Source organism: Schistocerca nitens, chromosome 12 (genome assembly GCF_023898315.1).
Source record: "Schistocerca nitens isolate TAMUIC-IGC-003100 chromosome 12, iqSchNite1.1, whole genome shotgun sequence".
NCBI classification, from domain to species: Eukaryota; Metazoa; Arthropoda; class Insecta; order Orthoptera; family Acrididae; genus Schistocerca; species Schistocerca nitens.
The window spans coordinates 110,677,379-110,702,262 of NC_064625.1; the positions used below are offsets into that span (position 1 = coordinate 110,677,379).

At 40.8% G+C, this 24,884-nt stretch overlaps 1 protein-coding gene across 1 annotated transcript in view; it reads left to right on the forward strand.

Annotated features, from left to right (window-relative positions):
* The window catches only part of LOC126214938 (uncharacterized), a 204,651-nt gene that overhangs the window by 172,428 nt on the left and 7,339 nt on the right, over window positions 1-24,884 (forward strand). Inside the window, exons 35-40 of the mRNA XM_049941576.1 lie at window positions 3,258-3,460; window positions 5,209-5,535; window positions 7,141-7,297; window positions 10,128-10,269; window positions 13,028-13,093; window positions 19,278-19,386. Of these exons, the coding sequence (XP_049797533.1) occupies window positions 3,258-3,460; window positions 5,209-5,535; window positions 7,141-7,297; window positions 10,128-10,269; window positions 13,028-13,093; window positions 19,278-19,386 (1,004 nt within the window). The remainder of the gene's footprint in view (window positions 1-3,257; window positions 3,461-5,208; window positions 5,536-7,140; window positions 7,298-10,127; window positions 10,270-13,027; window positions 13,094-19,277; window positions 19,387-24,884) is intronic.

Here is a 24,884-nt window from a genome sequence, read left to right on the forward strand (position 1 = left end):
GCGCAGCCAATCCATCGATGTGGGAGCTCCGTGTTGAGGTACCCATGAACTTCACAATGAAAATGGGGTGGAGCCCCATCCTGCTGAAAGATGAACAGAGAGTCTGATCGCATTTGAGGCATCAGCCATTGCTGCAACATGCCCAAGTAGGAATATCCAGTGACAGTGCTCTCGGCGAAGAAGGATGGCCATGTTTGCAACTAGCCCTGACTATCGGCAAATTACCAAACTACGCTGTGGCGGTATACATGAAAAAAAACTTTCAGGGTTTCTCTTCAAAGTGACATACGTATGATATCTGTACACTGTTTGGTTACTGTGCAATAGATAATTGAAAGTGTTCCTGGACTTTATGTACACCCTGTAGATTAGCAAATTCTAGCAGAGGTACTTGAAACATTCTCCATCTTTGGGTAAGGCTTTCACAAATAGTTTTGCAACACCCAACTTAAAAAATGCAGAGGTGGTCATATAGTTTTTTCTGGATCCACAACATCTCAAGAGCTTGTCGTAGTATTTATGGAATTTAGTAATCAGACCAAATGAGTATATGAAATATATAAGCTGGATAGTAAAATCGCTGAGAAATTCATTTCTTTTTTTATATTAGCATTAACTGTAAAAATGCTATAAATGATATTTTTTATCAATTTAGATTCAGAACACTAAAAACCACCTTTTTAGAAAGTTTTGTTTCATTTCTGTAATCCTAGAGATGTAATATTGTGTTGTGAGAGAGTAGGCTCCTTGTGGGATCTGCAGCACAGACCCCATGGGAGTGTTTGGCATGCTCCACATGCCAGGGCAGAAGCAAAGGTAGAGGCTAGGGCTGGATACTCTGAAAATTCCAGCATCAGCTGGGGTTGGAATCCCGGGTGACTGCTGTGTTTACATTAGGCACCAGATGAGAGGCCTATCATTCAGTTAGCTGAATGAAGTTTTATTTTGTTACATCTGTCTTCTCTGTGTACTTACATTTATTTTTGGCAAACTCATGTAAGAATGTGAGCACACTCCAGAGTTGGGTCTGCACAATAAGACAGAGTGATGAATAACATTTTTTTTTCTTTTTTTTTTCCATCAATGACAAAGCAACAGAGATATTTTTGCTTAAGTAAATGAGTGACCTGTTTGCAGGAACCATGAATGAAAAAATACTATTTTAAATAGAACACACATTCCTGATGTTCTGCAAAATATTTGTTTGGTCACTTTTGCTTTTGGTGTCTTATGCCTTTGTGAGATGACAACTGAATGTTACAAATGTAGATAAAGTGACGTAAGACTTACACAGATACTACTTATGCAGGTGATACATACAGGAATGAGAAGCAGAATGATTACAAAGAAAAGTATTACTTTTGTTATATTACACAGAAATCTTTACATAAGTGGATATTACAACATTTAACAACAGATGAAAAATAAAGTTGAATTTACAATTGTATATGCACAAGTGAAACTTAAATTAACATAGAGGGGGAAAAACAAAATAGTTACATAAAGTTTCAGTTACACAAAAATTTGATTAAATTGTAAACGCAACTTTATTTTTCATCTATTATTAATGCAACAATGTCCACATAAAATTTTATTTTTCATTTTAACTAAATGTAATGATTTCTGGATGATGCAAAAATGTCACAGAGCACAGGCCTTGTCAAGGTGTGGTGACTCGATCCTACAGATAGTCGTACCGTAGACACAACAGTGGAGCGGTATTTGTGGAGAGACCAGACTAATCTGTGGTTCCTGAAAAGGGACAGCAGCCTTTTCAGTTGATACAGGGGCAACAGCCTGCATAATTGACTGATGTGGCTTTGTAACAGTAGTCAACACGGCCTTGCCGTGCTGGTACTGCGAACAGCTGAAAGCGATTGGGAAGATATGTCTGTTGTTTTTTCTCCGAGGGCATACAGCTGTTATTGAATGATCGTGACATTCTCTTTCTTACTTTTTTCTCAGTCAGTGTTCGCGTCACATGACCACCTTTCTTGAAAGTCAAGGAACGGAATCATTCCTACAAGGCTATTAGTTAAATGATTACCTTATTAAGCACTGCTGGCCAGTGCCCATTCTCAGGTGCACCAATGGATGTGGCCTTGTCATCCTCATAAGTACAAGGTTATTATAAATAATTCAAGTGATTTCACAGTTCTGCTGTAGGTATATTATGTGACACATTGTCACAGGCCTTTGCACACACATAGAAAAACTCTAAAAGTTTATATACATATTACAAGTGCTCCACATGTGCCTCCCTACTGATCTTGCAGATATCAAGTTGATAACAGAGTTCTTTCCAACTGTGAACTCACAATTCTGTTGGTAGAGGAGGCTTGAACACAGAATCTTTCACATAACTCCACACAAGAAAATCATATACGGTTAGGTTGGGAGAGCGTGGAGGTCGTGACACAAATTACTGCTCATTAGTCCTACCAAATCTGATCCATCAATTTCTCAATTTTCTGTACAAGAATTCACGAACGTCGTGATGGCACTGGGGTGGAGCACCATTTTGTTCGTAGATGAAGTCCACACTATCAGTCTCCAATTGTTGCACGAGCTAATTTTCCAGCACGTCCAGATACACATGTCCTGCAATGGTCAACCGTTTCTTCACTCACTCCAGGCTGACTCACTAATTTCCCCTTGCAGACACATCCTGAAGCTTTAAACTGCGTATACCACCACCGAATAGAGTTGGCTGTCGGTGGGCCTTTGTCGACCTTTGTTCTAAACTGTTATCGCCCTGTTAACAGTAGACCGACATGAATGCATTTCGATCACAACATATGCTTTCTTGGAGTGTGTAACCATCTTGCCTAACTACTCACTGCTCTATTTTTGTGGCGGAAATCTAAAGTGCGGTTGCTAGAGTACAAAACTTTTTGAGATTTTCTATATGTGGGTTGAGCTTTATAACAATACGTCAACTAATGTAGCTACAATGAATTTATGAAATCATTTCAATCACTCAAAATAACCTCGTGTGTAACAACCGTCAAATGCCACGAACAAATTTTGAACTGTTCATTTGACAGTGGTGACCACAAAGTCAGGTAGGCTCCTTGTCTACAACTGTCACTCTGACCGGTCACTAAGACGGGTGATGTCACAGTCACGTGGCGTGTCGAGCCGGTTCATTTGGTGTGGTGGCTGGAACTCTGTTCCTGTAGTAGCGCTAGCACAGTTATTTGTCATCGAACGAAGTGCGGGTGTGTCGCTGAGGGCAGTTTGCATCTGTGTCGCAGCGCTGCTCATCGCACTGGTGACAATCGGCTGCGTGCTGGTGGCACTGCTGCTGGTGTGCGTCCTGATGACCTGCGCACGTGGGAGCAGTGGGGGCGGACGCGGCTGCGGTCGGGCCCGCCGCGAGGGACCTCTGGAGCGTCGCGCCATGATCCACGACTCGGCCAGCGAGGCCAGTGGGGACCAGACGCTGCCCAGGAGCCAGGTGTGTATACTGGTTGTAGACAAACAACAGCCTCTCCTCTCGACTCTCACCATACGAGCACTCCGACCCCCAACTGTCTCCTGTATTCCCCAACATTTTTTCTTTTCGTGTCCAATTCTGTTTCCACTTTCTTCTTTGTCATCACATCTACGAAAGAATTTTCACCTGACATAGTGGGGCTCTTTGGAGTCTCTCACTATGAGTCTGGCTACCTGGTTGGTATGGTCAACAAATTTCTTCTTTGGTTCAAATGGCTCTGAGCACTATGGGACTCAACTGCTGAGGTCATTAGTCCCCTAGAACTTAGAACTAGTTAAACCTAACTAACCTAAGGACATCACAAACATCCATGCCCTAGGCAGGATTCGAACCTGCGACCGTAGCGGTCTTGCGGTTCCAGACTGCAGCGCCTTTAACCGCACGGCCACTTCGGCCGGCAAATTTCTTCTTTGCCTCTCGAGTCTTTTCATCTTTTCTTATTCACTGATTGCAGTTGCTTTTAAATAATACACCTTATGACCTATTCTGTCTTGCACTACAGTCATTACTTTTGGATTTCTCCAGTACTCACTTCACAAAAATGTTCTACTCTCCACTGAATTTATCCGTGTTTCCACCTATAGCATTCTAGCTAACATTTCCCCAGTCTTGTTTTTGGTCTTTGAATACTATTTCAATCTGTTGACTTGTACACTTTTTCACTGCCTCTTAACTCTCTTCTTGGACTTTGTTATTTCCTTCTTTTTCCCATACTTATATTTCTTCCACCCTTTCCTTTCCATTCTTTGCTTTCTGTCTATTTCTTTCTTTCCTAGTTGCCTCCTTCCTTTGGTCCCTTCCTCCCTTTTCCTCACTTCCTTCTTACTACCCTTGCCTTATCCTAGCTTCCTTCATTTATTTATTTCTTCTCTTTCTCCCTTTTCCATCTTCTTTTATTTCTCTCTTCAGTTCCTCTGCATGCTTTCCTTCCTTTCATTCATTCTCTCTCTTTTCTCTTGCCTTCCTTCCTTGCTCCTTTTTTCCCTACCCCAATTTTCCTAGATTCCACCCTTGTTTCTGTGTTCTCTTCCTTCATATCCCTCCTTTCTTTCTTCCCTTACTTTCATTCTTACCTTCCACACATTTGCTCTTCCTCTTGCACCTCTGTTTCATTATCATCATCCCTATAAATTATCAAAATATCCACGGGTATGCTGCCGGTCTATAGTGTCCAACGGGCACAATATTTCGGCGATCATACATGTCGCCATCATCAGGTGAACTGACGGACTGAGCTCAGTCCGTCAGTTCACCTGATGATGGCGACATGTATGATCGCCGAAATATTGTGCCCGTTGGACACTATAGACCGGCAGCATACCCGTGGATATTTTGATTATCAAATACGCCGGGAGAAACTCAAGAATCACATCCCTATAAATTGTCTAATCTATGCCTTTGCCAATCAGTTTTGCCCCTTTGGAGATCTTCCAGCCTTCTTTTTTTTTTTTTTTTTTTTTTTTTTACCCGTTGTCAATTATTATCTTCAGTTTTGTCTCCGTTCATCTTATTCTCCCTCGTCCTAGTTTATCATCTTCACTTCTCTCTCTACAAATGCATTTAGACTGTCCTCATCATTCAGTACTTCTAATCTACCTCGGTACTCATTGATGTTGCAACTGTAATCCCTCTCTTCTTAACCAAAGTGTTCAACATCAGTTTACTACCTGCACAGTCTCTCTCATGAAGTGTATTCACATTTCTTGCAGACCCCAGCAGCGGTGTTCGGCAAGAAGGTGCGTCCGGCACCGGCACCGATGGCGACGGTGGTGGCAGTAGTGCCCCCGCCCCCTGCCGGCTTCGCTCCGGTGCCCACACCTGTACCACCCCCGCTGCAGCCGCCACCACCCCCGGAGCAGCGTGACCGTTCGCTGACGGTAATGATTCCTCGGGCGAAGTACCGTCCGTCACCCATGGTGCCACCCCACCAACCACTGCCCACTCTGGTCTCCATGTCGACATTCGGTGACGCAGAGAAACGTGCCATCGCACACGAGAGCAAGCTGCTCGCGTTGCTAGAGGGCGCCTCCAAGCAGGTCAGTAGCCACCACCACCACTCAAAAAATAATTATAAATATGTGCGGCTATGCTTCCAAAACACACAACATGCTTATTGACATATATTTTCTTCTACAATGTGTTTTACAAAGGGCTCTACCTTTGGAATGAAATAACTTGAGAACAGTGAATGTTATGTTCTGACAAGTTATCTGGTTATAGGGAGTATTGTAGAGCTCTTCATGTGTCACATGTAATTTCCAGTTCAGTATGCTTTCAGTCTAAATATCTAAGAATTTACAATATTCTATTATAGCTAGTGGTCTAGTCAGACCTCCTGTGGTACAGAATTGCATATAGTGTATTTTACCTAGTTCAGCAACTTGCTATTCACAGAAAATCAATTAATAATTTTGAAGAAAAATTTGCCAGAAGTCCTAGAGGCTGCACCACCTGAAGGTAAGTAAGGCTATACATCAATCTCTTCAGGAATTTAATACATTCCTCAATGGACTTTTTTAAATAACTTACAGTTTTACATCCATCTGACATTGTGTACCTGATTTAACACTGTCTTGCTCACTTGAGCAGCCAAATGCCACTATGTCCTCAGTCCCCACTCTTGACCATACATTGTCCATTGCCAAGTTTCTATACCTTCTCATCTTCAGCCTTGTACACCTTCTCACCTTCAGCTTTGTACACACCACCACTGGGCCCAACCGAGTCCAGCCTATTTCAACTTCCTCATCCAGAAAATTATGCTCCAATTTCTCCTTCTTACCAGCTGTAGCCCATTCCCTTCCTGTCCCCTAAGGAAATCAAACAAAACTACAGAGGTCAGTGGTTAAGGCACTGCACTCACATTCAGGATGACTGAATAGCCAACTACCCAAATTTACAATTTCTGTATTATCTCTCTATTACTTAAAGTGAATGCTGGTGTGCTTCCTTTGAATATAATGCTCTTAATTTCCTCACTACCCGTATGTTCTGTCTCCTATGACATCATAGTTGTTTGGATGTTGGGGCCAAATCATATTTTCTAAAACCACAGTTCCATTATGCCCATCCACAGTAGCTGTGTTCAGCATGACAGCATGTCAATCCTAATGGCCTGGGTTCAATTCCCGGCTGGGTCGGAGATTTTCTCTGCTCAGGGACTGGGTGTTGTGTTGTCCTAATCATCGTCATTTCATCCCCCTACGTGCAAGTCACTGAAGTGGCGTCAAATCAAAAAACTTGCACCCGGTGAACAGTCTACCCGATGGGAGGCCCTTGTCACATGACATTTTATTTTTGTTCCATTACACCCAAATTTTAAAAAAAAGTCTAGTTCCCATAAGGTTCACAACACATTTTCTCATAAACTGTCCGGTACAATTCCCGTAAAGCTCCTGATACTTCTTTACCCACATAACATCCCATGCCAAGCAGCCATATATCTGCCTATCAACATAACCATGAGCTGATCATGAGAATTACAACATTCCACATTACTGCAGACATCATCACCATCCACTGCTTAAATTTTCTATCCTGAGTTGACAGTCTCAACAGTCCCATAAAAGTCCAGTATATTCACCTGTCCATTCTAAATTTGGAGTCTTTGAATACTGCTAATGTAGGAATGATTGTTTTAGGATGGTCAGCAACATCACCATCATCAGCAGCAGCATCATCAGCATCAACATCAACACCAGCAGCAGACGTCAAAACAAAAGCCTAGCAACACATCAAGCCAAGCGACGGAGTCATCCACTCCGAGGAAGAATTCATCTCCGAGGAAACCCTCAACTGGTAAAAATATCTAGACTGCTGTTTTAAAAGTAAAATTTACATTATTATCTAAGTGTACTCAAGAATCACCATTAGAATATGACATAAAATAATCGAAAGGCAACCACTCGCCTACAGCAGACTTTTGTGTGGCACAAGGACATACTTAATAGAACACAGAATTAGAATATTGTTTGTTTTCATTTGGAACACAAATACCATCATACAGTGTCCGCCACAATGAATATTTGTGTTGAATGATTTAATTTATTTATTTAGTATATGGCTCATAACATCACAGTAAAAATTACAGAAACAACACTATTTAAAAAAAAATCACATATGTATAAACAGAGCAATAAATAACAGTTTGTACATAAGGACACCGCCAATTGTAAATTTACACTCACAGAAGAGCAATCAGAAGCAGACGTCCAGCTTAGATAATAAATAGTGGATTGCCTCTTGGGTCGCCATTAGGAAATCCTGTGGGTCACCCTCGTATGCCCTTAGTGGGCATTCCTGCACGATGTGTTTGACCGTCTGTCTCTCAGTGCCACAGTCGCAAGCAGCTGAAGGAAGTTTACCCCATCTGTGTAAGGAGTTGGCGCATCTCCCACAGTTGGTTCTGATGCGATTAAGAGTTGACCAAACTTTGCGAAGGCAATCAAATCCTTTTGGTTTAGTAAAGATGCATGGCATACTGTGGCAGTTTACTGCTGTGCTGCTCTCCCATTCCTCTTTCCATCGGTCATTTATTTTAAAGTTGGTTTGGTGCAGAGCCTGTGCGGTCTTTAGTGGAGGATGCCTAGATCAGAGTCGGTTTCCTCGGATGTCGTGAGTATCTTCATGGATTTGTAATTGAGGGTTGGCCATGATTTTTTGAAATTCTCTAACCAGAACGTGTTCATGGCGCAGGTTAGGAGGGGCTATGTTACTGAGAACGGGCAGCCACACTGTAGGAGTTGGCCTGATTGTGCCTGATATAATACGCATTGTTGCATTAAGTTGGCTATCTACCATGTATGTGTGTTTGCTGTTGAGCCACACTGGGGCACAGTATTCTGCCACTGGATACACCAAGCCAAGTGCGGATGTTCTTAAGGTAGATGCTGTGGAGCCCCAAGTGGTGCCACAGAGCTTCTGCAATATGTTGTTGCGTGTTTTAAGTTTCGCTGCAGTTCTCGTCAGGTGTTCTTTGAATGTTAGTGTCCTATCTAGGGTAACCCCAAGGTACTTTGGGTGTTTGTTGTGATTTAGTAATTTCCCGTCTAGATAGACTTGTAGTTCTCTGTTGGCCATTTTGTTGTTCAAATGGAAGGCAGATTTGATTTCATGCAAATGTATAACATAGTGCATCAGTGGGCAACCAGTAGTTCACAGGTCAGGTCCATCCTGCGATTGGTTTGAAATTGGCCAGCAGAAGGCATTCATAGGAGAAAGAACATGGCACTTGCATTGTACTCCACCCTTTATGTATTTCCAGTTACTTCCAGGGCCCTCATATGTTCAGTATTATTGTCAATACATCACTATAATGACTGACTAAGGGTGAGTATTGTCTCACTGTCAATACTGGAAATATTGAGGAACAGTAATGATGGTGACCAAAATATTCTCACTCAGTATTACCAATCAGTACTGAACTTGTGAGGCTGAATATTGTCAGCTTGACAGTTCGCCTTTCTGTTATTCACATTTCTCCAGTTTGGCTACTGCACATTACAGCAAACATATGCTAAGGTCATGTGATCTAAACTTTTCAAGTTTTTAAAAGGAATAAAGAAATGGTGGCTTAATTTATTTAGTGTTGCAGTAACAACACATGGCTATGTGATCAGTCATCAAAGGTATTTTTGGACAGATATTTTAAAACTTGTTAATAGTGTTTGTGGATATTCGGATATTAAATTTCAGAAACTCGAATGACCTGCTTGTGGCCCAAAATAGCAAAGTTACTCCTAATTGCTTGTTGACTGGGATTGCCTATCTCATTGCTCTATTTTGTTTCTCATATTAAAATTACCAAATAATTCTTGGCCTTTGTGGACATATTAGGACACTGTAACTCTTGAAAATGCATTAATTTTTCTGTGGGATTTCAAGACACTTGGCATCCCATCTTCGTATGTTTACATTTATTTATATGACGTGAACATTGTTTCTTTACACGGGGCATTGTAGAATTTTGCAGTGGAAGTTGTTAGGAGAGCTACTATGAAATGCCAGAAGTAAATAAACAATTTTCACTACAGGTAAATAAATGTAAACATCTAAAGATGGGGTGAACGTAAAATGAATGTACTCTATAAAATTCATGTTTTAAGGCATTGCTGCTCTCACATCATGTGACAAGGTGTCCCACAAACTTAAGTATGTGAATCAGACTAACAGGTCACCAAAGGTTGCCCTTACCTGGCAGGGGGTACTAGGCGACTAGAGGTGATGGTATCAAACCCTGTAAAATTCCAGCTACGAAAAAAATCTTAACTGTTCAGTAAGCTGCATAAATAACAAAAACTAATTTCAGTACTTGTAATAAGAAGATTTTTCTGGTACTTAAAATTACTTTCACTTCCAGGAAAGCTGTCTCAATACGAAAAATGTCAGCTAAAAACCTAACCTTTATTGTCAACAAGTTGTCTACTTACACATGTCCACTCAAAATTTAATTGTTCAAATGAATATGGTTCCACACTCCAGGAAGTATGAGCTGTTTTACTGGCTGTATTGCTGTCAGTTGCTAATGGGATTGGGGACAACCATTGCTCGGTATTGACAAGTCAACATCTATGTCGACAAAATGCAGTGCAAAGTGCGACACACGTGACACAGTTGGCTTTCTTTGCAGGAAACATTCCACCTCCAGCGCCCGGAGCCCTCGTGTCAGCAGGCTTTGAGGTATCGGCAACAGTCGGCAAGCCTCAGCCGGATTCCGACACGGAGGCGTCGGCAGTCGTCCACAATGGCTCCACACTGAGGACGACAGACAGGTCGGCTGCACATTGACATCACTTACAGATTTTTTTTCACAGTACAGTGTGTTTTTTCTTCTTCCACTTACACTTCAATAACCTGTAGATTTTTATTTTATACCTTTCTTCATATGTGGCAGGTGAGGCAACATTTGTAAGCAAAATAATTACTGTATTAATTCAGCAACAGCTGTTGCATGTTTCCTAGATATCCCTTTACTCTATTACATAGTGTACTGAGTCAAGTATAGTTACTACTAACTTCCAGAGAGAAGTGATAACATAGTTTGAAACAATGTTTGCCTTTTGACCACTAAAATTTAAACTTTTTGATAATGGAAAATCCTTTAAAAATGTACAAATGCAGTTATTCACCTGCAGCTGGTTGGCTGGTAGCACATACTTAGCAGATCACAAATTTGTACTAGCTTCTGAGCTTTCCTAGAGTAATCACACGCCTCTTGTCTCTGCCCCAAGTTTTGTGCTTACCCAAACTTCATTTTGCTGCCACCAAAGGGCACCATCTGTCTGTCCAACTCTTGCCACCTAATGCTTCCCCACCCCTTCTTGCCACTCCTTCAATCTACAAGTCTCACAGTTATCTCACCCCTTACCCATTAGCCTGAGGAGCCTCTCAGTCACTTCTTGCACAGAGAGAGAGAGAGAGAGAGAGAGAGAGAGAGAGAGAGAGATTTTTTGAGTTGTTAAGTCCTTGTATGTGCCACCATCCAACCTGCAGCCAGACTGGTTGTGTTATGTCATTTTCATTTACAATTCAAATTTTGCACTTCACTGACAGCAGAGTTTTCTTAGATCTATGGAATTAAATGTAGATGTATGGTTTCCATTATCAGTAAGTACATGTAAAAACTTTCAAGATGTGCCATGAAATAAATAATTTCTTTTATAATTCTTGCCTTGAAATTACAGTTGTGAATATTCATTACAGCTATTTCACAACACAGAATTTTAGACTTAACTCTAATTAGTCTCAAAAAAATGTATGGCACACATGTTCAGTTTTGTCACAATCATTCAATGTTGAAACACACTAGTATTGGGTCCAAATGTAAGGGAATTTCTCTTTTCTTTTACTTTCAATTTTTCTTCTTTTCATTTATTTACTTTTGGGCGGCTACTTGCATGATACACAACTTGTAAATAGTACAGTGTTTGCCAAGCATAGATATTTACATGTGGATTTCTGTTGCATGTAGCAAATAGACAGTAGTTTGTTATTAAACATAAAAGATAAAGTATGGGAGTAAGTGGTTTTAACTGATGAGAGAAGGAAATGCTGAACAGTTGTCCTTTTCCCTACTAGTCAGCATTTTCTGGGCTTGAGAGACATTCAACAAGATTTTGATAGATAACAGATGTAATTATAGAGTGGCAGCATGGAACCACCTACAGCTGCTGTGATGAATATTTATTCACAGCCAATTAGTTTTGATCGTGTGACCATCTTCTCTTCATGATTAATGCTATTGTGGCACTGTTCTGCAGATCTTCCACATTCTTGAAATAAGTGCCACAACATGTTTTTCCAATATGACTGCTCTTGTGCCCAATGATGAATCAAACTGAGTTAATAATGTAGTCAAAAACTTAAGGAAGTGAGCAGTGGAAGAAAAATGCTTAATAATAATTTTAAAACCATACACTTTCAGTTATTATAATACTTATTCCACATGCAAAGAGGGCCAGTTCTGCTTGTAGCACATGAAGCAGAACATCAGAGCAGTAATGAATCTAAGATGAAGCCTTGTAGAAACCTATTACCTGTATCAGTTTCTCCACTGACAAAACTGTCCTCAGCTCCTTTAATTGAGTTATTAACCAGAATTTGCTGTCTTTCATTTTTGTTAAGTATGAAGTGGGTCTGCTATGTGATAAAATACTACTTCCATAAAAACCAGTTTTTCAAGCAATATTTCATGGTTTACAAAGTTGACTTCCTGAGGCAGAACACAAAATATCAACTGAAATTAAATTCCTGTCAGACTATCAGGACTGTTTTGCCATTCTTTACACACAGCTGGAAGATAGGAAGTTTCTGCAGTGCAGTAGAGAGAACAGGGAAGATGTATGAAGATGTAGAGACAGGTCACAGAATGACAACTTGTGACAAAAGTCAACTGTCGGAATTATTACAAATTATTATTTTTAATAATAATGCAAATTATTATTATTGTGATTGTTATGTAATATATTTTTCATGTATTGTTCTTGGTCAGATGTAAGAGGGCCTTAGGGACATAATCTTGTCAGGCTAAATAAGCAACAAATAAAGACAGGAATGGTCATATGGAGGATTGTGCCCTTATTACTATTAGCCCACTAAATATACTCCCACACAGGGCTCTGTTGCATCTTTCTGTGTCTGTGTCTACAGAAAAAAACTGTCAGCCACCTGTCATCTACCTATGTACAGACTGGCAGTCATTTTTGTGCCCCCAATAACAGCAACTGAAGTCATCAGAATCCTTGGTTCCTCATGAGGACTGAAAAATTTTTATCAGTGAGAAAATTTTATCAAAAATATGCAGGTATATCAACGAAAAAAGAAAACAGTAAATATTTTTAAAACCAAAGTAAAAGTCTTAAATATACAGGTACAAGTACAAAAGGATTATTAAGACAGACATTATCTTATGTGCATTTTGTAGGTATTAGGAAGAGAACTATCTCTTCATATTAGTTTCTGGCATTTTAGATAATAGTATAACATGACTCAACGTAGTCAGAAATTTCTTGAATAAATTATTATTTGCAGTGTACAAATCACCGTCGAAGAGATGTCGGAGCCGTCGGTAAAAGCAGGGTCTGCTGTGGAAACGCTGTAAGCATTCTTCATGTCCTGTCCATCTTATTCTGTTCTGTCTTCACATCATTTCTTCAGTAAGCTTTCTTCTAACACCCTTCTAGGTTTCTAACAATTTCTGATAAACACTAAATGATGTACCAGAAACTGAGGGAACAATGATGCATGTATTTTTTTAAAGAGGTACAACACTTTAGATTTCTGGTATTGACCCATTTCTTTTTACAATTAAAAGTCATTAAGAAAGCAAGTTCCTCATTCCGCACATAGGAGGCAGGCCATATACAGAGAAAAGCAAGTGCACATATTTAAGAGATTCTAAATATGTATATAACAGCTGACATCTCCCAATTGTTCACATGTCTTCACTGTATGGTAGCAAATGATAACAGTTTGAGTACAGCGGTCATTAGATTTAAGCTTCATCCCTTTTTTGTACGTTTATGGTTAGCATGTCAGTAGCAAGCAGATGGTGCCTTGTCATTAAAGGCAATTCTTGGAAGGGCATAGAAGAGAAAAGTTAAGTGGGCAGGTATTCCTCATCAGTGTGACCTTGTGAAGAAGATATAGAAGTGTACTGGAGAACTGTGGTTGCAGTCAAGTTTGTGATGAAAATCTTGAGTGTTTGGAGCTTCACAGCTTGCAAGTATTTGTAAAAGTCATCTTGCTGTACACCATGAGATGTATGTAAAATATTTAGTTATCACATTGGTATCGAGATATAAAGCCCATTGTTAGTGGCATATATTATGTACGTCTATATCAAAAAATGTATGTGACAATTATAAAATCTCTGTGATGTCAAAATTGGTGTGGATCCCACAGTAAACAGGTTGTCGTGTGTTGGGCAGCTGTAATATTTATGCATGACGACCTGTGTACTGTGAGATGTACATAAATTTTGACACCACAAAGATTTGGTAACTGACATGTACATAATTTAATATAGATGTGCATAATTATGTCACAAGATATACCATTGGGTAGAGGTGTGGGTGCTGAGAGCAGAAGTGGCATAGTGACAGATAAGGATATTATAGAAATTATGTAGTTTGTAGAATAAGGCATTAGGAGCAGTGGAAAGGCACAGTGAAAGGTAGTCAGATCCCTGTAAGAAAATGCAGTGTTGTTGTTCCAGCCGTCGGCAGTATTGTGGAAGTTTTCAGGCGGTTATCAGATGTTCAGTGAGTGTTGGTAAAGATGGAAAGCAGATGTGGGAACTATATTCCTGGCATGTGATGGATGGTAGTGACTGTGGAGGCTTCGGAAACATTTACAGCATATTGTTAGACAGGTCATTTGTGCTGGAAATGCAATGTCCATGAGAGGCACTTCCTATTCATATCATCCCGGACGTTTTATCACTCTATTTGAGATTCCTTCATTTACTTATTCTGAGGCAGTAATGAATAAACAGTATACCTAACTGTCCTGTTTAGCAAATGACCAATTCATAACTTTTACTTAACGGAGTTCTGCTGTAAGAAACGTATGCATCATTTTTCACTGAATGACAGTTACTGTTTCCTCACACTGTTCCCTCGCTTCTCAGTACAGCTTTGTGCATGCATGTACAGTTTTTGCATCTGTGGATCTCTGCATGACTGACATACTAGTCCTGTAAGGTTTCTTTCCAATTTATGCTATGTACCTACAGGGTGTTTCAAAAATGACCGGTATATTTGAAACGGCAATAAAAACTAAACGAGCAGTGATAGAAATACACCATTTGTTGCAATATGCTTGGGACAACAGTACATTTTCAGGCGGACAAACTTTCGAAATTACAGTAGTTACAATTTTCAACAACAGATGGTGCTGCAAGTGATGTGAAAGATATAGAAGACAACGCAGTCTGTGGGTGCGCCATTCTGTACGTCGTCTTTCTGCTGTAAGCGTGTGCTGTTCACAACGTGCAAGTGTGCTGTAGACAACATGGTTTATTCCTTAGAACAGAGGATTTTTCTGGTGTTGGAATTCCACCGCCTAGAACACAGTGTTGTTGCAACAAGACGAAGTTTTCAATGGAGGTTTAATGTAACCAAAGGACCGAAAAGCGATACAATAAAGGATCTGTTTGAAAAATTTCAACGGACTGGGAACGTGACGGATGAACGTGCTGGAAAGGTAGGGCGACCGCGTACGGCAACCACAGAGGGCAACGCGCAGCTAGTGCAGCAGGTGATCCAACAGCGGCCTCGGGTTTCCGTTCGCCGTGTTGCAGCTGCGGTCTAAATGACGCCAACGTCCACGTATCGTCTCATGCGCCAGAGTTTACACCTCTATCCATACAAAATTCAAATGCGGCAACCCCTCAGCGCCGCTACCATTGCTGCACGAGAGACATTCGCTAACGATATAGTGCACAGGATTGATGACGGCGATATGCATGTGGGCAGCATTTGGTTTACTGACGAAGTTTATTTTTACCTTGACGGCTTCGTCAATAAACAGAACTGGCGCATATGGGGAACCGAAAAGCCCCATGTTGCAGTCCCATCGTCCCTGCATCCTCAAAAAGTACTGGTCTGGGCCGCCATTTCTTCCAAAGGAATCATTGACCCATTTTTCAGATCCGAAACGATTACTGCATCACGCTATCTGGACATTCTTCGTGAATTTGTGGCGGTACAAACTGCCTTAGACGACACTGCGAACACCTCGTGGTTTATGCAAGATGGTGCCCGGCCACATCGCACGGCCGACGTCTTTAATTTCCTGAATGAATATTTCGATGATCGTGTGATTGCTTTGGGCTATCCGAAACATACAGGAGGTGGCGTGGATTGGCCTTCCTATTCGCCAGACATGAACCCCTGTGACTTCTTTCTGTGGGGACACTTGAAAGACCAGGTGTACCGCCAGAATCCAGAAACAATTGAACAGCTGAAGCAGTACATCTCATCTGCATGTGAAGCCATTCCGCCAGACACGTTGTCAAAGGTTTCGGGTAATTTCATTCAGAGACTACGCCATATTATTGCTACGCATGGTGGATATGTGGAAAATATCGTACTATAGAGTTTCCCAGACCGCAGCGCCATCTGTTGTTGAAAATTGTAACTACTGTAATTTCGAAAGTTTGTCTGCCTGAAAATGTACTGTTGTCCCAAGCATATTGCAACAAACGGTGTATTTCTATCGCTGCTCGTTTAGTTTTTATTGACGTTTCAAATATACCAGTCATTTTTGAAACACCCTGTACATGTACTGTGAAACCCCCTGTAATTTTAGTCACATCTTATCAGCAAATATCTGGTACAGTTTGAAGTGTTTAAGTACTTCATAAAATCAATCAAATAAAAATATTTTACTCTTCATGTGAAATGTGATACTTCCAAAAAGTCTCGTATTTAGTAACAGAGGATGACTGAAGACGACAAGAAGTTTCACAACATCGAAAATTGCTAAATTGTTAATTCATTCCGTCTTTAAAGCAAAGCAAAAGAGTGAAGATAATAACAAATAAGTTCATAATAAATAATAAAATTTGATGTAACTAGAGAAAAATCTTGCATGTACCGTGAAATTATTGAGGAATTACAGCAGTTTAAAAATATAAACGAAGTTTTGAAAAGTTCAATGAGTGCATGGCTTTCTGTACACCATTTTAAACAGTCTTCTATTCCATAGTAGACTTTCTATTTCGGTAATATGTAAAAGGTGGTGGGCAGGAATTACTAATTCACTCCTGTATATATAAAAAATAAAAAGAATTTGTAAATGATCAACATGTAGACATATTTACAAATGAATGTGTGATGTGAATGTAAACTGGTTGACTCCATATCACTAAGATTTATCTGAGGAGTAACAGTATGTGAGATGGAAGAGAAACGTCCACTTACCAACTGATGAAACAAGAGTAAAATAACCTGGAAGGGTTGTTCTTAGAGTCTTATCTGTCATAAAACCTTTTGTGCAGCTTCTCCTGTGTATGATTCTGTAACTGAACATTGCTTGTATTGATGTTTATTTCTATTCTGACACAGTACACCTTAAACTATACTCATTCTTTTCCTTTGTACTGTTTCCTGTAGTTCCCTTCTTGCTGGTGGAGAACCAGCTTAAAAGTACTCAAAGTCAGTAATTCTCTGTCTAGTTTTGGTTTATGCAACTGTCAGTTGATGTTCATTGTGGTTGAAGTTAGTGACTGATTTTACTTAAAAGAGAACTGTGGATGACCTGGTAAGTATGCACAGGAAGAAAAATTGAATTTTAAAAAGACAATGAAATTAATGACTGTGGCACAAAATTTTATTGATAAGAACATGACATGATTCAGAATGTAAATTTCAACCACCAAATTCCATGAAACTTATACACTCATGAGCAGTAACATTTATGGACATGGATTTGTATAGTTTTGACTCTAGTTGTTTGAATACAATTCCCAAAGAGATAAGCTTAATCTTAAATTTATTCATCTTCCTGAGAGTACATATTGTGTATGAAATCTTTTCAGCATCGAGGTATCACAGAATGAGTGGCTTTTTTAAATCATTTATATGCACAAGATGTAGTATTTGTTAAAACTTCCGGAAATGTGATACAGGCAAACCTTTGTGTATGTACTTTTGTTGTGCTCGTTGTTTATACAGGAATCTAATGACATTATATTTTAAAACTCATTATATGCATTGCATTGTGTTCTCCATCAGAATCTGTGTCACATTAAAATAACAACATAATTGGCACAAAGTAGTAGGTTAGATGAAAATCAAAAAGGAGAAGTCAGTGCTAATAAACATAGAAAAATGATGTATGCTTCTGTTTTAACTTTTCTCTTCTTTTAATTACATTTTTCATGTAACAACTTTGCACTCATTTTGTTGTTGTTTCAATGTACCACAAATTCTGATTAATGTACTCTCCTTTTTTGAGGAAATGCTTCAGAAGTTTAAGTTTATAATATGTTGTCACAACTATTAAGTCAGAAGCCACTGGAAGTGTTTGATAAAAATAAGTTGCTTGTTCAGCAGAGGTGGAATGAAGCACATTAGATGACCTTTCCATTTTCAGTGGCTTTTTTTACCAAGAAACAGAGCAGTCAGTTGAACACAAGCTGTGAGAAAACAACAGATTGCTGTCGGAATTATCTTATTTGACAATGTTCTTGGCCACAAACCTTGCATTATTAAATCAAGCAAAAACCCTAATGTTATGTTAAATTATGTAACATCACATTGCACACTGCATTCCAGGGACCAGGGGTTATTGCCACATTTAAGGTGTGCAGCCTGCACTGAACTTTGCTGAAGTTTGCTGACAAACGTGACTCACATGATAAGCTCACTGTTAAGATGTTCTGGTGACAGATTAGCATTAAGATGGTTATTTATACAATTAAATTGGCATGAATGATGTCAGTGCTGAATGTATGAATGATGCAACTGAAAAGAGTTTCACTGATAGTGATGGAGAGATTGAGTATGAGGTTTTGAACTCTCATCCTTAGTAATGAAGACCTGATGGTTATCACAGAGAGTAATAAGAAGGAAGCAACCAAAATTGGGAATTCAAACCTGCAAGGTAGCTGATAAAGACAATGGCAGAGGCTTTCCAAAATATAGATTCTGAAATGGCATTGTTTTAAGACAATCGCCTGAGATGGAGTGAAGGAAAGATGTGTTTTAAAATTTTACCAAGATCCGCATCACCAGATGCAGAAAAATCAGGTCATCTAAAAAATGAAAGTGTTTTTCCCTCTAAACAGCTTCACAATTCAAAGAAACCTAGAGCACTCAATTCAACATCAGTATTACATCTCTCCTAAAACCACCACAGAAATCTTCTGACAAATGTGAGCCAATAACCATTTTGTTTGTGAAACCAGTATTAACAAGGTTACCGTACTATTCTGCTTTGCAATAACTTATTCAAAGTGTGTGTTGGTTGTTTGCAGTCTTTTAGAAAATAATTTACTTACTGTTTACAGTGTATTGAACACATTTATTGTGTACACCCAGCATTTGTGTTTGATTACTCATAAGTGAAAGTTAGAATCCAGATGAAAGCGATGTCTGATTTAAATAAGATTTCTGAATATAAATTAGTATGTTTACAATAGCAAGGTTTTGTCATATAGTCCTCTTGACATAAATACCATTAAGTCAATTTCTAACGCTGGTGTTTATATTTTGCATGTGCTTCTAATGATACTATAAGTACCTGAAATCTGCTACAGAAATTTCTCATACAGGACCGTGTCTGAAGCTCGATCCTGTGACGAGACGACGATACATCCACCGACGAAGTCACTCCACAGCAATTACAGCTCAAAACACTCGTCGAACAACCTCAACAATGATGTGAGTATTACTGTGCAAAGCAGAAGTGTCACAGAACACATAACTTATTGCCCGCCTTTTTAAAAATGAAGCTTAAGAACAGACAAATCTAAAACAAAGTGCTGCTGAACAGATTGTTTTTGAACCAACTGGGAAGCCAACATATTGTGAGTATTTGACACATGCCTCTCTGACACCCTACCTGGAATCTCAATTGTTCTTTATACTACAGCATCTGCTGACAGTTTTGGAAAATGCTTGTTCAAAGACTTTTAAACTTTCTTTCATTTTCATTCACTTCCCCCTATACATTTTGTTATTAAGTTCACCGATTCTTTCTCATGAGTGTTACTATTCTTATTTGCTATAGCTTCCCACCTTCGTCTTCAAATTTGTTTACAATTTGTATAAAATACTTTGATTCACACTCTCCCCCCCCCCCCCCCCCCTCCCCCTCAAAAGAAAAAAAAACCATTTTCTCTAAATTCTTCTGTCACTGCCTTTTTCTTGTGTGTGTGTGTGTGTGTCATATATATATATACATTCCACGTAGGAAAAATATATCTAAAAACATAGATGATGTGACTTACCAAATGAAAGTGCTGGCAGGTCGACAGACACACAAACAAACACAAACATACACACAAAATTCAAGCTTTCACAGCAAACTGTTGCCTCATCAGGAAAGAGGGAAGGAGAGGGAAAGACGAAAGGATGTGGGTTTTAAGGGAGAGGGTAAGGAGTCATTCCAATCCCGGGAGCGGAAAGACTTACCTTAGGGGGAAAAGGACGGGTATACACTCGCACACACACACATATCCATCCACACATATACAGACACAAGCAGACATATTTAAAGACAAAGAGTTTGGGCAGAGATGTCAGTCGAGGCAGAAGTGCAGAGGCAAAGATGTTGTTGAATGACAGGTGAGGTGTGAGTGGCGGCAACTTGAAATTAGCGGAGAGTGAGGCCTGGTGGATAACGGGAAGAGAGGATATATTGAAGAGCAAGTTCCCATCTCCGGAGTTCGGATAGGTTGGTGTTAGTGGGAAGTATCCAGATAACCCGGACGGTGTAACACTGTGCCAAGATGTGCTGGCCGTGCACCAAGGCATGTTTAGCCACAGGGTGATCCTCATTACCAACAAACACTGTCTGCCTGTGTCCATTCATGCGAATGGACAGTTTGTTGCTGGTCATTCCCACATAGAATGCGTCACAGTGTAGGCAGGTCAGCTGGTAGATCACGTGGGTGCTTTCACACGTGGCTCTGCCTTTGATCGTGTACACCTTCCGGGTTACAGGACTGGAGTAGGTGGTGGTGGGAGGGTGCATGGGACAGGTTTTACACTGGGGGCGGTTACAAGGGTAGGAGCCAGAGGGTAGGGAAGGTGGTTTGGGGATTTCATAGGGATGAACTAAGAGGTTACGAAGGTTAGGTGGACGGCGGAAAGACACTCTTGGTGGAGTGGGGAGGATTTCATGAAGGATGGATCTCATTTCAGGGCAGGATTTGAGGAAGTCGTATCCCTGCTGGAGAGCCACATTCAGAATCTGATCCAGTCCCGGAAAGTATCCTGTCACAAGTGGGGCACTTTTGTGGTTCTTCTGTGGGAAGTTCTGGGTTTGAGAGGATGAGGAAGTGGCTCTGGTTATTTGTTTCTCTACCAGGTCGGGAGGGTAGTTGCGGGATGTGAAAGCTGTTGTCAGGTTGTTGGTGTAATGCTTCAGGGATTCCGGACTGGAGCAGATTCGTTTGCCACGAAGATCTAGGCTGTAGGGAAGGGACCGTTTGATGTGGAATGGGTGGCAGCTGTCGTAATGGAGGTACTGTTGCTTGTTGGTGGGTTTGATGTGGATGGACGTGTGAAGCTGGCCATTGGACAGGTGGAGGTCAACATCATGGGATTTGGAGTAGGACCAGGTGAATCTGATGGAACCAAAGGAGTTGAGGTTGGAGAGGAAATTCTGGAGTTCTTCTTCACTGTGAGTCCAGATCATGAAGATGTCATCAATAAATCTGTACCAAACTTCGGGTTGGCAGGCCTGGGTAACCAAGAAGGCTTCCTCTAAGCGACCCACGAAGGGGCCATCCTGGTACCCATGGCTGTTCCCTTTAATTGTTGGTATGTCTGGCCTTCAAAAGTGAAGAAGTTGTGGGTCAGGATGAAGCTGGCTAAGGTAATGAGGAAAGAGGTTTTAGGTAGGGTGGCAGGTGATTGGCGTGAAAGGAAGTGCTCCATCGCAGCGAGGCCCTGGACGTGCGGAATATTTGTGTATAAGGTAAGTCTTTCCGCTCCCGGGATTGGAATGACTCCTTACCCTCTCCCTTAAAACCCACATCCTTTCGTCTTTCCCTCTCCTTCCCTCTTTCCTGATGAGGCAACAGTTTGTTGCGAAAGCTTGAATTTTGTGTTGTTTGTGTGTCTCTCTCTCTCTCTCTCTCTCTCTCTCTCTCTCTCTCTCTCTCTCTCTCTCTCTCTCTGTGTGTGTGTGTGTGTGTGTGTGTGTGTGTGTGTGTGTGTGTGTGTGTGTGTGTGTGTGTGTGCATATCCATCCACACATATACAGACACAAGCAGACACATTTAAAGACAAAGAGTCTGGGCAGAGATGTCAGTCGAGGCAGAAGTGCAGAGGCAAAGATGTTGTTGAATGACGGGTGAGGTGTGAGTGGCGGCAACTTGAAATTAGCGGAGATTGAGGCCTGGTGGATAACGGGAAGGCAGAGCCACGTGTGAAAGCACCCACGTGATCTACCAACTGACCTGCCTACACTGTGACGCATTCTATATGGGAATGACCAGCAACAAACTGTCCATTCGCATGAATGGACACAGGCAGACAGTGTTTGTTGGTAATGAGGATCATGCTGTGGCTAAACATGCCTTGGTGCACGGCCAGCACATCTTGGCACAGTGTTACACCGTCCGAGTTATCTGGATACTTCCCACTAACACCAACCTATCTGAACTCCGGAGATGGGAACTTGCTCTTCAATATATCCTCTCTTCCCGTTATCCACCAGGCCTCAATCTCCGCTAATTTCAAGTTGCCGCCACTCACACCTCACCCATCATTCAACAACATCTTTGCCTCTGCACTTCTGCCTCGACTGACATCTCTGCCCAAACTCTTTGTCTTTAAATGTGTCTGCTTGTGTCTGTATATGTGTGGATGGATATGTGTGTGTGTGCGCGAGTGTATACCCGTCCTTTTCCCCCTAAGGTAAGTCTTTCCGCTCCCGGGATTGGAATGACTCCTTACCCTCTCCCTTAAAACCCACATCCTTTCATCTTTCCCTCTCCTTCCCTCTTTCCTGATGAGGCAACAGTTTGTTGCGAAAGCTTGAATTTTGTGTGTATGTTTGTGTTTGTTTGTGTGTCTGTCGACCTGCCAGGACTTTCATTTGGTAAGTCACATCATCTTATATATATATATATATATATATATAGCTATTACAAATGATTGAAGTGATTTCATAAATTCACTGTAGTTCCAATCATTGACATATGGTCATGACACACTACCGATACGTAGAAAAACTCAAAGTTTTGTTCGGCTGAAGCCGCACTTCAGGTTTCTGCCGCGAGAGTGCTCGAGAACACAGTGAGACAAAATGGCGACAGGAGCCGAGAAAGCGTATGTCGTGCTTGAAATGCACTGACATCAGTCAGTCATAACAGTGAAACGACACTTCAGGACGAAGTTAAACAAATATCCACCAACTGCTAACTCCATTCGGTGATGGTATGCACAGTTTAAAGCTTCTGGATGCCTATGTAAGGGGAAATCAATGGGTCGGCCTGCAGTGAGTGAAGAAACGGTTGAACGCGTGCAGGCAAGTTTCACGCGTAGCCCGCGGAAGTCGACGAATAAAGCAAGCAGGGAGCTAAACATACCACAGCCGACTGTTTGGAAAATCTTACGGAAAAGGCTAAAGCAGAAGCCTTACTGTTTACAATTGCTACAATCCCTGACACCCGATGACAAAGTCAAACGCTTTGAATTTTCGGCGCGGTTGCAACAGCTCATGGAAGAGGATGCGTTCAGTGCGAAACTTGTTTTCAGTGATGAAGCAACATTTTTTCTTAATGGTGAAGTGAACAGACACAATGTGCGAATCTGGGCGGTAGAGAATCCTCATGCATTCGTGCAGCAAATTCGCAATTCACCAAAAGTTAATGTGTTTTGTGCAATCTCACGGTTTAAAGTTTATGGCCCCTTTTTCTTCTGCAAAAAAACATTACAGGACACGTGTATCTGGACATGCTGGAAAATTGGCTCATGCCACAACTGGAGACCGACAGCGCCGACTTCATCTTTCAACAGGATGGTGCTCCACTGCACTTCCATCATGATGTTTGGCATTTCTTAAACAGGAGATTGGAAAACTGATGGATCAGTTGTGGTGGAGATCATGATAAGCAATTCATGTCATGGCCTCCACGCTCTCCCGACTTAACCCCATGTGATTTCTTTCTGTGGGGTTATGTGAAAGATTCAGTGTTTAAACCTCCTCTACCAAGAAACGTGCCAGAACTGCGAGCTCGCATCAACGATGCTTTCGAACTCATTGATGGGGACATGCTGCGCCGAGTGTGGGAGGAATTTGATTATCGGCTTGATGTCTGCCGAATCACTAAAGGGGCACATATCAAACATTTGTGAATGCCTAAAAAAACTTTTTGAGTTTTTGTATGTGTGTGCAAAGCATTGTGAAAATATCTCAAATAATAAAGTTATTGTAGAGCTGTGAAATCACTTCAATCATTTGTAATAACCCTGTATATAAATATTATCACAGTTATTTATTTACCATATACCAATATACTGAAGTGTAGCTAACACACATGAACTCCACAAAATACATAAAACTAAAACACTAAATCTACAGATTAATATCCAAGTTTCTAATCAATTTAAAGGCTATCTCTGTCACTTCAAAGAAATATTCTAAATTTCCAGGGTCGCTTATCTGCTACAACTTTTTACAATCTGATACAATATTGCACTGCCTGTGTAGTTAAGAAGAGCGATGCAATGTTTCTTGAGACATGCATGCACAGAACGGCCAATGCAGCAATTACAGCCATTATGAAATACATGAAATGTATTCACATTTGCAAATAAAAATAACCATCAGCTGTTTAAGGGAATGATGACAATCGAGATTTGTGGACTGGGACTCTAACCTGGATTGCCCACTTTATGCGAGCAGTTGCCGTAACTGCTTTGGCTCATGCACGACTCACGGACAGATGTCATCATTCCTGCACCACAGCCTGTACTGGTACACACATTATATGTAATTCCTGTCTGGCCCTGAGTCATGCATGGATAGCCAAAGCAGTTAAGGCGACCACTCACATACAGCAGGAAATCGAGGTTCGAGTCCCAGTCTGGCACAAATTGTCATTGTCGTCATTTCATTGTATAGCTGACGGTTGTTTGTATTTGTAACTGTGAATGCATCTGATGTTGTTACAACGTGTTTGATGTTCACTGCCACACTAACA